At 39.6% G+C, this 13,985-nt stretch overlaps 1 protein-coding gene across 2 annotated transcripts in view; it reads right to left on the reverse strand.

Annotated features, from left to right (window-relative positions):
* Window positions 1–13,985, reverse strand: part of CRY1 (cryptochrome circadian regulator 1) — a 39,882-nt gene that overhangs the window by 14,358 nt on the left and 11,539 nt on the right. For both annotated transcript variants that reach the window (XM_041416732.1, XM_041416733.1), the window contains exon 2: window positions 2,641–2,749. In XM_041416732.1, coding sequence (XP_041272666.1) covers window positions 2,641–2,749 — 109 coding nt within the window. The remainder of the gene's footprint in view (window positions 1–2,640; window positions 2,750–13,985) is intronic.

Genomic DNA, 13,985 nt, shown 5'->3' on the forward strand with positions numbered 1-13,985 from the left:
CTGTCTGACAAGCTGCAGCAGATACTTCTCTAAACTCTTCTTTCCTCTCACGTTTTGCAAAGACCATAAAAAAGGGTGTCCAAGACACAGAGTCAAGTCCCTACAGAAGTCAAGAAACTCTGAGACAACTGCTGTGTAATGCGAATACACCCAAGTATTTCAGAGAATTGGATTTACACCAGAGACAAGGGCACCCAATGCTAATCACCTAGGGGCGATTTCACTACCGAACTCCAGCTCTCTCCTAGATGAAGCCCAGCCCTGAGAATAGATGATTTCAAGGAGTGCTTGCTCTCTGAAACAAGGCTGTCCCATCATCCATCTGCCAAGACTAACCCAGCAGGCCTTAAATCCTCAAGGAACTTCCTATACCATCACGTAACATTTACTTCCCATTTCATAATACTCCATAACATAAAACCACTGTCTGACAAGCTGCAGCAGATACTTCTCTAAACTCTTCTTTCCTCTCACGTTTTGCAAAGACCATAAAAAAGGGTCCAAGACACAGAGTCAAGTCCCTACAGAAGTCAAGAAACTCTGAGACAACTGCTGTGTAATGCGAATACACCCGGATCACATCAGCATGAGCTAGGCAATTAGAAGAATCAGAGACAGAGATAATTTTGCACAGTCATACTGCTGAATGGTTTTAGCAACAGTGATGCATTAAAAAAATTACTGATTGTTTCAATTCTATTTTCTTTACTGAGCCAAGCCCAAAGACCTAAAGATAGAAAGCAGACCAGGACAAATTGAAGAGAATGGGGCAAGAACAGGCCAAAACTTAAATTAAATGAAAGAACCTAAAGGTGTTTGAAGTCTTTGGTAAAGATAAAGATAGATCAGTGTTCTGCCTTTTGAAGGAATTGTTCAGACTGTGAAAAGCAAAGCCTCACCAAGAAACAGCTCATTCCTAGGAAATCCACAGATCTTGGCACCTGTGATAGGGCTCCTGACACCTGATAGGGCTCTACAGAAGTTCCACTATCTCCTACCCTAAATTAATGACTTAACTGAAGTTATTATTCCAAACTTAACTGAACTTATTTTTTCCACTTGTGTTCGTTCTCCAGGGTCAGGATCATTGCTCACCTCTGAGACATTTAATAGGGATGATCTAAAAAGCCTTGTTCACTGTTACAAGCCCTTCACTGCACTGCAAGTGTCTGATGCACAGCTACTGCTCTGGCAAAAGAAGTTGTGAGATATAATTACAAGACATAGATGCATGTTCCAGGTCAACTTCACTCAAAAGTGAAGAAATCCTCAAGAGCTTCAGTAAATTGTTGAGCATAGAGGATGTCCTGAAAAGCCCCTTAGTGAACCAATATATGATAAAGACACTAACTTGAGGAACCAGAAGACACAGACAGTTGTGAATGTTCTTTTTTGATTGTATCTATCTTACAAGTTATTTTAATTTTCTTCTCAGCACTAAAATTAATATTCTAAAATTGTGGAAATCCAATGCTGCCAGGCATAGAAAGATCAGCCTAGCAGCAAAATCTGAAACAGGAGCTGTCAAAGTAGCCATTAAAGCATTTAAGAAGACTTGCCACAGGTTGCTCAAATCCAGAAGGCAACACACAAAGGGAAGACCTTTGCTCCTACTTAAATGCAACCATACTAAGTTTGGCAGACAAATACAATAAGCTTGAATATCTGAGGGGTTGCAAGCAGCACCTCATGCCACAGCATGAGCTCCAGGAAGTTTTTCACTGAGGGGAAATCAAGGAAAGACCAGTAGAAGTATCATCCAGTTAGCATTTCACAACAAAATCACAACAATGAAGATGGAAATGTGGTTTGAGTTTTCAGCTTGATGTTGAAGACCTGAACATACAACCAAGACCAATGAACATACAACCTCTTTGGGAAAATGGGTATTTCCTTTTGCCCCCCAATCCCCGCCCCCCCCGCCAAGCTTCACTTGTTTCAGTCACCTCAATTCAATCATTCTGAAAAAACTCTTCAAATCAATTTGCCCAGTGGTCGTTTTTACAATACTATTATAGTATTACTACCTTAAATACACTACTATCCATAGACAACGTATTACTATCGGTAGCAATCACTCACAGCTTTAATTCTTTCAGTAAGACCCCTTCCCACAAGAGCCTTAAATTTCTTTCACTAGTAATTGCTTTTTAGTTACACTGTGCTTTTAACAACCTTACTACTAGAAAAAAGCTTATTAAATCACCTTTTATGGCCAGAAAGCAATCACAGCAGATGTTTGGCCTAAATAAAACATTGTTTTTGCAGGTCAGGCTTTGAACATGGATTCATGTGCACAAAATTTTATTTCAGTACTACAAAGGGAAGCTGTAAAGGAAAATGTAGTAATACACAGTACCTACACGTAGCGAAACATTTGAAATCAATTCTGTTTCTGGAGGGAAAGAAGCAAAAACCAGTAAAGTCTAAAAGCAACTCAGCTCAGCTGGTGATAAGCACAATACAGAGGAAAAATTAAAAACTAACACAAATAACTTTAATGAGAAACCGAAAAAGAATAGATCAGTATTTGAATTAATAACTTGCACTGAATGAAACAGTACAAGAACTATTCCTCGCTGTAATTAGTTTGTTGGTCATATTTGTGGATACAAACAACAACTGCAAGGTGGTATTTACCTTAAAAAGCCTGGGGAAAACATCTGCTGGCTGTCCACGGATAACAAACAAACGTGAATTCAGTTTCCGCAGATTGGCATCAAGATCCTCAAGACATTGAAGCAGGAATCTGCAAGAATTTAGAAGAACATTTGTTTTCTGAGGCAAACCAGACAATTTTACAATAGAAAAAGGTAACCGAGAAGAATAATCAACAACAATTATCAGACCTTGAGCACTTTCTGCAAATTTTATTTAGTATTGCATGCATGTTCATATCCTAATTACACTTGGCTTACAGCGATATGACACCCTGTAATATCTTCCACAATACATAATTCATAAAACCAAACCACATTGTCATTTCAGTTTTCCCCTCAATGTTATTCAGCTGTGGAATGGACTAAAACATGCTCTTAGTCTCAACTAAAACTACAAGTCTCTTGTCATTCTAAAGACAGAAAAACTCCTACACTACACAAAAAAACCCAACGAACAAAGAGATAATCAGCTGTTGGCACGCTGCTACTAAACTTAACCCAAGCCCTTCTTACAGCACTGAACTGTTACTAAAAACAGCATACCATGACTACACAGTCATGATTATCCCTCTGCCCTTCATTTATAGAAACAGCCCTCTATATAACATATGCATCTCTGCTGTAACTTCACCAGAATTATTCAATAAGCAAATTAGCACATCAGGAAAAAAAAAAAAGGGGGGGGGGGGGGGGGGAAGAATGAGGCGCTGCAAACCTGCAAGTGTTCAAGGGAAACAGGTAGTTACACAAAGAATGTTGAGACAGCTTCACATGCGCAAAAATTTATTAGTAGCTATAATATCTCCAATGGTGAAAGTGGTTTGGGGAAGAAATAAATACAAAAGGAAAGAGGGAAAAAAAATCTACCTTGCATCCACAGCTGGAAAGAGAAGTGCTGGAGGTTCCCAGATCAGTGCCCTTCCCCTGGACTCTCTCCAGTCTAACAAGTGGCCTCCTCCGTAATATTTTTCTCATGGTCAGCAGGTTGAGGGAGGTCATCCTCTCCCTTTACTCTGCCCTGGTGAGGCCACATCTGGAGTGCTGAGTTCAGTTCTGTGCTCCCTAGCCCAAGAAAGACCAGAAACTACTGGGGAGGGGTCTGGTGGAGGACTACAAAGACGGTGAGGGGACTGCAGCATCCTTCTTACAAGGAAAGGCTAAGAGAGTTGGGCCTGTGTAGTCTGGAGGAGCTTACTGAGAGGGGATCTTCTCAATTCATACAGATATCTTAAACGCAGTGTCAAGAGGATGGGGCCAGACTCTTTTCAGCAATGCTCAATAAGATAAAGGGCAACAGGCACAAAATTAAACAGGAAACTGCATCTGAATATAAGAAAAAATATTTTTGAGGATAACAGAAGACTGAAACAAGCTGTCCAGAGAGGTTGCAGTCTTCTTTCCTGGATATATTCAAAGGCCATCTGGACATGATCCTGTGCAACCTGCTCCAGTGAACGTGCTTTTAGCAGGGACAGTTGGACTAGGTGATCTCCAGAGTCCCCTCCTACCCCAAGGATTCTGTAATTCTGTACTAACAATATACATTTCACCAGGAGCTGCTCATGCCCTCTCAGCCATTCCTTCTTACAGTGCTGCTGGCACTCAGCAGAGCACATGCTGATCGGGGCAACTGCTGAGTCAGTGCCTGCTGGTCATTAATTTCTGTGCTCACACATTATTGCATCTCCTGCCATAAACCCCAAGCTACACCCAAAGGGGGGGGTGGGGTGAAAGGGGGCAATTCCCACACTGCAGTCTGTTACTCCTGAGAAACCCTGCTGTAATGACACTGTGCAGGTGCAAGGCCACAGCGATAACACCTCCGGAGCAACTGCCTGGAGCAAGGCAGGAGAAGCAGCGCCACGACAGCTGGAGACTGCGCCTGCTGAGAAGGGACACAGATACCACAGAAGGGCAGGAGCAGCTCTGCAAGTGCCCACCATGTTATGAGGACAAAGGCACTGAGCAACTGGCTTGCTAAAATCAGGAGTTCCTGATTTTAAATCAGGAGTAAACCTGATTTTAGCACCTAGATTTTGAAGGCAAATCCTAAAAGCTAACCGAATTCAAGGAAAATGCTGCACCTTCTAGGAGGGATATAGCATATGTGATTGCTGTAAACCTGCTAATATCCATATTCTAAGTATTTAGCAATATGTAAGTGATGCCTACCGAACACACATTGCTTCCAGCTTTACATAGGGAAAAAGCTTATCAAAAATAGTATCTAAAAGGCTGGGACGAACCTCCCCTGGCTGCTATTAAATACCTACAATGTGTGGCTCACTTGACCTGAAAGAGTAAGAACAGGCCTCTTGGCAGCCAGCATAAAAGAATACAATGGCTTCTTGGCTGGCAAACCACATTTAGATGTTTAATGACTGGAACAAACCAGAAAGCCTAATTTTTCTCACCTTTCTCAGTTTTGTTTTGAAAAAACTCTGCGGTAGTTAGGAAAGAAGAAGAAGAAACTTCTCTATACTCATTTAATTAGAAACCATGCAGGAGTTATTTTAAGAATCAGATGAGAGTTGCATATGCTTCTATCAGAGAGAACCTGAGCCCCATGTCCCCAGGACAAAGTCAATTCTATTTGGACTCTGAAAATTACAGCTTCATTTTCTTGTGTTTTTTTTAACTTGGAATGATAATTAGAGTCTTATCCATGTGAATCTCATTTTCAAGGAACATGTGCATTCACGTATACTTCACAAATCACTAGGAAGACAAACTGCAATACTGTTCTGGATACCTTTAGAATAATCCAGGGAGTCAGGATTTTTGGTTGGTTTCTTTTTTGTGGTTTGGTTGTATGGAGTTTTATTGTTGTTACACTGGTTCTTTGTCTGTTGTCTAAACTCACCTGACAGAGTAGAGGAAAAGGTTATAGAAAGAAACTGGTGACATAAAATAGTCCTAACTATTCCTGTATTTCAGGAAAATTGATTTTTTCCTATTGGCATTTCAGTTCCCTCTATTTTCTCAGTCTCTTCTCTTCCTACCTGACTGATCACAATATATAACTGCTAGTCTGGGCTGGGAACAAAATCCTACTCAAGATGATAACATGCACTGACCCAGTCTCCAACTCACATCCAAGATCCCTAAACTTGCCCTTAATACTGTTTAATCTCTATTTGTTGGTTCCCCAAATCCCCTCTATTATCTGTCTTATCTCTCACCACACTCCAGCATTTCAATCTCCATAAAACTCTTTCAGGTACTTAACAAAAATAACAGTGTAGACTCAAACTGTTAAATATATTTAGGAAGAGAGCAGGAGGGTGGCCAGGGGACACACACACTCCCCCTTACCTCAACAAAAACCAGAACAAATTAAAAACAGCCCAACCACAACTTATGTTGCAAGACTCACAGAAAGCACATTGTTCAAAAATAACAGACCAAATCAAACTCTAGTGACCTTACAATATCTAGAGTAATAGCAATGCAAAAGAATGTTGCTTTTGACTTCCAGAACACACACTCAGCTCACAGTTACTCAGAAGAAGCATGCCATTTATTAAGCATATTTCATTCTTTCAGTGGAACCAAATGTGTTTTAACAAAATGTGATGTAAATAATTAATCACTTATTTTGTTTTCATCCACTGTATTTATGCTATACTACATCTAAAAGCATTTTTTTTTATTAAAGTGTCAACAGAAGTCATCTAACATAAAAGCCTTTACACAGATTTATAGAATCACAAAATAGTTTGGGTAGGAAGGGACATTTGAAGGCCATCTAGTCCAATCTCCCCTGCAAAGAACCTTACTCAATCAAATATGAACCTTCTTAAATAATCACTTACAAAAACATACCAAGAAACATAATAATCAAATCAACTACTTGTCATAAAGTTTTTACCTCCTCTTTTTCTCATTAGTACCCCTAAAACTTAAGAGAAGCAGCACAGCATCTTTAACTGAATGCAAAATTACTTGACCTTTTTCTCTGAAAAGATCCACCAAAATGCTCACACATTCCTTTCACAGGAATGGTAAATTAGTCTATGAATTGAAAATTAATATGAAACCTCCATCTCATGAAAAGTATTTCTTTTCAGTAAATGAGCTCTAGAGGCAAAGTTTCTTCATAGCAGCTATGAAGTAAGAGCTACTAGGCTTAAACTCTACTATACTTTAAACCAGACTCTGGCAATGAGAAGATATTTAAATCTCTCCCTACAATAACAGGTCACGTTTCTGAGTCTGCAATCTAAACTAACTTTTTTCCCCTCAACCTACCAGTCAATGGGAAAGCACTTTCTTTTGCACTTGGAATGAATTATATGAGCTAAAAACTTTATTAAGACACAAAAAGGATGCCCAGATAATTTTTATCAGATTAGAGCATCAGCCTGGTTTTCTGTATCTAGTCTCAAACATCCCTTAGGCAAACCAGGAGGAAATGTTCACTAATAATTTCACACTAGCAAATGATGTGAGTGAGGCACATGTACGACTGACCTGATGATAGAGAGAGGCAGAAAAGACTTACGTATTTTAACATGGGGAAGATGCTGATGCAAAGCATCCCTGTCTGCAAGCAACATTCTTAGAGAGCACTACTCACATTTTGCAAGAAACATCTAATTATGATATTCAGAACTTTCATGAAAGCTGCTGAAGACTTCATTCTTTAAAAGACATGCACATAAAATCTTAGCAGTTGACTCCAAGAAACTCCATAAACCTCCCTTGCTGTCAATCATACAAGGTATGCTCGGAGTCTAAAATATAAATTAATTGCCAGAAACTGGCAATAATTGCATAATACAGCTCATAATTTCAGCTACCATGCAACTGAAAGAAACTGATACCATCAAAGTAGCTATTCAAAAACTTCAATAAGTAATTGTTAACACAGTTAACCATTAACAAAATGACCTAAAGCAAGCATTACTTCACACAATGTTCCTGCCTCTACTGTCTATATTCCTGCACTATTAGCATGATTAAAGACTATACAGGGAAGAAGTCAGGAGCAGCCTGTTAGAAAGGTAAGAATTTTATTTAGGGAGGAGACCTGCAAGAAGGATACCTACAGACATGCTATTTAAGGCTACCCTTAAGTCTTGTTTGGGGTTATTTTTAGGAGTAATAAACACCCAAAACCACAATCAGCTATAACCATCCTTGCCAGTACAAAATGAGGGCAGTTGCTGGGAACTGAGGGGACTTAAAATGCAGTGGCTTCTCTTGCAGGTGCTATTCACATCTGAAAATGCTAGTGGGCTAAACCATTAGGAATAAGTTTTCTGAACTAATCCAGATTCTGAATTTGACCATTAGCAGGAGTGTTAGACTGCACAGACACACAAAATACAGGAATTTAGCTAGCCTTTCTCATTCTGAGAGGAAGTTTAAGAATTTGAGTGAAAAGGAACAGTGCTAAAACTTGTTCTGTTCCTAAACTTTTTACCTATGACTGATCAACTTCCAGCAACTCATCCAAACTTGTGTTTAATCTCTCTTTTTAAATACCTTTTATCTATCCACTAGTCCTCACACCAAGCCATTGATTTTTTTTCAATAGAAAAGCTCTGTCAAACAAGAGACATGTTATGGGTATTTGATTGCCACCCAGACTTTGTCTATCAGAATTATCTTAGGCAGCCTAATGTCTGCTAGCTTTACTACCCTGTTCAATTGTTTTTTTCCAACAATGCTACCAGATACTCCTCCTTCATCTTTCAGAGTTTTGTAGAGCTGGATTCAATAAAAAAGAATATTGCACACTGTTTAATACCAACCACATTTTATTAGAGAGAATATCATTTACAGCATTAGAACTTAGTGTACTAATCACACAAATTATGTACCCTTTATTTCTCTTCAGAGAGAGAGCAAGAGCACTTTTCTTTCACACATACTTTGCCGTATGTTTGATCAGGTTAAAAGGAGATTTCAGTATAAGTCAAATATACACCTCATACTAATTTCAACAGGAATCACAATGCGAATACCAAATCAAAAACCAAAACTGAGTATGAGGCACTGAAAAGTATCTCAAACTTGATGTACCTTTACATAAATATTTAGTATTTTACCAAGATATTTTCCTGTTGGATTGTCACCAACTAACATGTCTTAGTGCAAGCAGTATATTCTTATGAAACTGTAAGAAGATTAAGCTCAGACAGGATTTAAGTGTTATGTACACTCCACAGCATCCTTTGGCAGCCAGCCGCAGTAGTATTTTCCTGTTACCAAATCAAGGTCACAGAGGCATCCTTTATTGTACCACATTGTTTCAACAAATCCCACATCCAACTTCCACATCCTAAAGTGGTATACAATAATGCATTTCATAAAGGTATTATCTTTTGAGCTTACACACAAGAGAAGGAAAAAGTTTATGTTATTGAACTCTAGGTACTCGAGTGAATTAGCTGTGGGAGTTTAAACTAATCTCCTGAAGGGCTGCTCTACAGTCAGCAAAGAAAAAACAGCTCCTTTAGAGAGCAATTCAGGACTACAGCATCTTTCATAACTTAGTACAGCTGATCCACTTGCAAAAACAATACCCAACACTGACCATGATGTGTGTCACTTGGCTTTTTTCCCCCTAATATTTACTACTGTTATAATCTTTAAGCCAAAGCAGGGCTGTGACGGATGACAAATGCAAGATACATCCAAGCCCAGGCACAGCTGTAAAAGAGGTTTTCAGGGAGAAAAAGGCAATTCTTTGAAAACAGATGAAAGAAAGGGTTTTGAACAATAATCAAGAGAAAACCATGTTTAAAATTTAATCTCTCCAAGCTGAGTCCTTTTGGGTGCGTCTTCTTTGACACTAAGGAAGAAAGACTACTTCAGATATGGAGTGAGAATAGGACATCAACCACAGCAAGCAGTACTGCTTGATTAGGAACAACAAGCTCATTTGAATCAAACCTATCTCACACTGGGCAAAAAGCTGGCATTTCCTTACATACCATCCCTCATTAATTTCTTTTCAACTGAACAAACTTTTCAAGGTTAGTATTCCCCAAAGGAAGAAAACACAATTTTTTTTCTCCTCTTCAGAAGGAGATTTGTAACTTCTGCTCTTCAAAAGACATTCATAATCCCCAAAGATGAAGGAAGCAAGGTAATAGGCAGGATTACAACCCTGGACTTTTGGAGATATACTTTTGACTGCTTCAAGGACCTACCTGGAAGAATCCCATGGGTTAATTCTCCAGAAGGGAGAGGGGTCCAAGGGCGCTGGTTAATACTCAAGCATCATTTCTCCCAAGGCAAGGACCAGTGCATCCATATTAGTAAGAAATCAATTAAAAGCATCAGAAGACCTGCACGGATAATCAAGGAGCTTCTGACCAAACTGAAACACAAGAAGAACGTTTACGGAATATGGAACACAGAACAGGCCACTTGGGAGAAATAAAGGCGGGATATGACCAGGAATGCTAAGGTCCATTTGGAATGGAATCTAGCAAGGATGTTAAGGATGACAAGAAGGGCTTCTTTCCTACCTTTTGCTACAAGTAGCAAAAGGAAGACTAGGGAAACATGGGCTCACTGCTGAATCAAGTGGGTGCCCTGGTGACAAAGTATGCAGAGAAGGCACAGTCACTGAATGCTTTCTTTGCTCAGTCTTTATTGTTAAAGCCAGACTCCAGGAATCCCTGAGCATGGAGGCAAGAGTGAAAGTCCAGGAAAAGGAAGATTTTTCCTTTGGTCAAGGAGGATCAGATTAGATATCCTTCAACCAAGCTTGACATCCAGAAATCCATAGATCCCAATGAGATACACCCGTGAGTGTTGAGAAAGCTGGCAGATATTATTGTTAAACCATCATCCACTCTCCATCATCTTTGAAAGGTCATGGAGAACAGAAGTGCATGAAAGTACCAGTACAGGTTAAATGTTGTCCTGCTGGAAAGTAGCTCTGCAGAGAAGGACCTGTGATTCCTGATGGACAACAGGTTAAACCAGGAGCCTGCAGTGTGCCTTTCTGGCCAAGAAGGCCAATGGTACCCTGGGATGCATTAGGAAGAGCACTGCCAGCAGGTCAGGGGAGATGATCTGCACTGGTGAGGCCACATCCGGAGCAATGTGTCCAGGGCTGTGGGTGGGTACGCTGGGCTGCACAGTTCAAGAAAGACAAGGAGCTCTTGGAGAAGGTCCAGGAGAGGGCTACAAAGCAGATAAGGTGACTGGAGCATCTCTCTAATGAGCTAAGGCTGAGAGAGCCCAGCCTGTGTAGTCTGGAGAAGAGATGACTGAGAGGGAATATCAGTGCATACAAATATCTTAAGGATGGTGTCAAGAGGACAGGGCCAGACTCTTTTCAGCCAGTGGCAGAATAAGGGATGATGGGCACAAACTAGAACACAGGAAGCCATACGAATATGAAGAAAAACATCTTTATTGTGGGAGTGACAGATCACTAGAACAGGCCCCAGAGTGGTTGCAGTCCCTTTCCCTGGAGACACTCAAAAGCCACTTGGACACATCCTGTGCAGCCTCCTCTGGGTGACTCTGCCTTAGCAGGGGGGCTTGGACTTGATGATCTCCCAAGTCCCTTCCTACCCCAACCACTTTGTGATGCCGTGAAACAGCACTATGGAGTTCGTTCCTATTTTGTGAGCCATACATCACAGCAAATGGTGTATTTAGCTTCTATGAAGTCTGGATCTTAAATTCACATTCAAAGGGCACCCATTATTCACCTAAATTATTCCCATATAACTTGAAACAAACATCTCAAATTACTTCATGTTACAAAGGTCAGTCTGCTGATGATACAAGACTAACAGGCTCACAGCTTCCTAAACCTTTCTCTTAGGGTCTTCTGTTCTTTAATGTACATATTCTGTGTTTATTTTTTTCTAACCCCCTACTTCCAATCTGATAAATCAAAGTACTTAATATTTGACTTTAATTGTTTATGTCTGTTCTCTCCAGAGAGAAACAAGTTAGATCCATAAAGGAAAACCAAGAGCAAACAAATTGTACTGGAGACATATCACCTAGAAGCAAATTACAAAATTAGAGTTACTTGAGAGTACAGACATGGTCATACATAAATTTAAATCAACTTATTCTCATGTATCCAAGTTCTCTTATTTAAATTAGTAGCTCTTAAGGCTTGATTTAATTAAACAAGAGCTGGCCTGTTTTACAAAATATTTCAGCCACATTATTTTCAGCAATCTAAGCTGTCCATGACAGCTAAGGCTCATTTAAAAAGAACAAGCACAATAAGAGCACTCCAACAAGATAGTCTTGCAATCTGATTCTAAAGGACAGATTTTATACTGCCCTTCATTTACTTTAATAAAACCTCCTTCCTCTCCTTAAATTAAAGTGACCTCTTTAAGGTTACAATTACTGCTAGTAAAATTTTGCAGTTTTACGTTTCCTAGAAATAAAACAATGGCTTAAATAAATATATTTCTCAACTACACTGGATAAATTTCAAGTCCTTAATGTAAGAATTCTATCATCTCTGGCTTCCCATATCTCAAAAATCTATTAAACTAATAGAAGAGAATTAAGGATAGAGCTGAAATCCTTTAGCAAGCACAGAAATTGGTAGAAAGTTTGGAAAATGGAAAAAAAATATCCTGAAGCTATTCCTGGAAATCTTAATTAAAATTGACTGGTGCTCACCTTATGGCGGTCAGATATTCAGCATTATCTCGACTTCCCATTGCTACTGTTATGAATCAAAATGCCAAAATTTTATGAACCAGTCTTTCAAAGCTGAAATTAGTCATATATAGCTGAATACAAGGTTAACTTGATGAGGATGTATTCAGGGTTTTGAGTAATGATGATGTAGGAAAAAAAAACCCCAAAAATTCCCCCCCCCCAATAACTGAAGCACAGATTTGTTTATCAAGATGCATGAATCCTGAAAACCTCCACTTTGTCCTCAACTATCTCAGCATGTGGGCAGACTAGTGGAGTTAACTCTTCAACTCATGCTGCAGAGTCTGATGCAGGAGATGCAAAGAGCTCAGTCACGTAAGTCCTAGAAAACAGAACTGAAGTACAGCTCAAGACACAACAGGTTAAATAATCCAAATAACCTCTAGATAAATGTGCTCTCTTCATCTGCCACAATTTCAGCAGCTCTCTGCAACACTGAAGGTCAGGACCAACAGAAGGTACATCACTTGAAGTAGCTAAACTGATCTTAAAAAGTTACACAGGACAGTTAAGTAGAAGAGTCAGATAACTAAGGAATCATACTCAGTCATCTCTGCCCAAGTCATAGTAGTTTAGATAAAGATTTTAGGAAGAATGAAACTTTTACTGTAACAACTTCTACATTTTCCCCATCTACCCATTCCTTTTAGAAGACAGGAGTGGATTTCCAAAATTCACTTCCTAAACACCAGTAACAGCTTTTTTTATTACTTTGTTGAAAGAATAAAGGTAGACAAATGGAGAACATCCTTTTATACAGAATCACTGTACTTTTTTCCAGTTTGCTTGTGTGAGGGTTAGAATTAATAGCAAAAGAGTAGACTTAGACAACACTGCCAATTAAAAAAAAAAAAAAAAAAAGGAAAATAAAGAAAAAGAGGCAGGCACCAAACCCACCTTCCTGAACGTGGATAAACTTTATTGGAGAAAAGTGGTTTGTATAAGTGCGGTTGAATACCAAGAGAAACTGTGAGCATTCCAGAAGAGTGATACAGAATTACAGAATATCCTGAGTTGGAAGGAGCCCAGAAGGACCAATGAGTCCAACTCCTGGCCCTGCACAGGACAACCCCAAGAATCACACCATGCGTCTGACAGTGTTGTCCAAATATTTCTTGAACCCTGCCAGGCTTGGTGCTGTGACCACTTCCCTGGGAAGCCTGTTCCATTGTTCAAGCAAGATTTTATCTTTTCCAAGAAAAAGGTGGTTCTCTAGTTTGTGTACTTTGTTTTAACTCTAAAGTTATTTCGATAGACAATATTTATAAGGGAAGATTTGTAGGCTCTGAACTCTGTAAACATAATCACCAATGATAGGCATTATTGTTATGCAGAACCTTCAGGCAAAAAAAAGCTGTCCTCCATTAGAGGTCACCCCAACAGAAACAAACCTTATCTGCTTTAATCCTCCTATATTCAACATCAGGGGACAAGACGGGGGCGGGGGGCGGAGGGGAAGGAGGAGGGCAGGAGGAGTCCACAAAACCTGCAGCTTCCACTGTTACATATCTCCTAACCTGATCATTTCCTTATAGCACTTTCAAGAAGAACATTTCAATATGAATCAACAAAAATAGTTTCGTAAAGTAGGTCGTTGCTGCAGCAACCGGGCGGCTGTTTGGACTACTCCCTGCCACAATGACCTACTTTTCCAGT

Source organism: Onychostruthus taczanowskii, unplaced genomic scaffold (assembly GCF_017590055.1).
Source record: "Onychostruthus taczanowskii isolate IOZ18803 unplaced genomic scaffold, ASM1759005v1 scaffold53, whole genome shotgun sequence".
NCBI lineage: Eukaryota > Metazoa > Chordata > Aves > Passeriformes > Passeridae > Onychostruthus > Onychostruthus taczanowskii.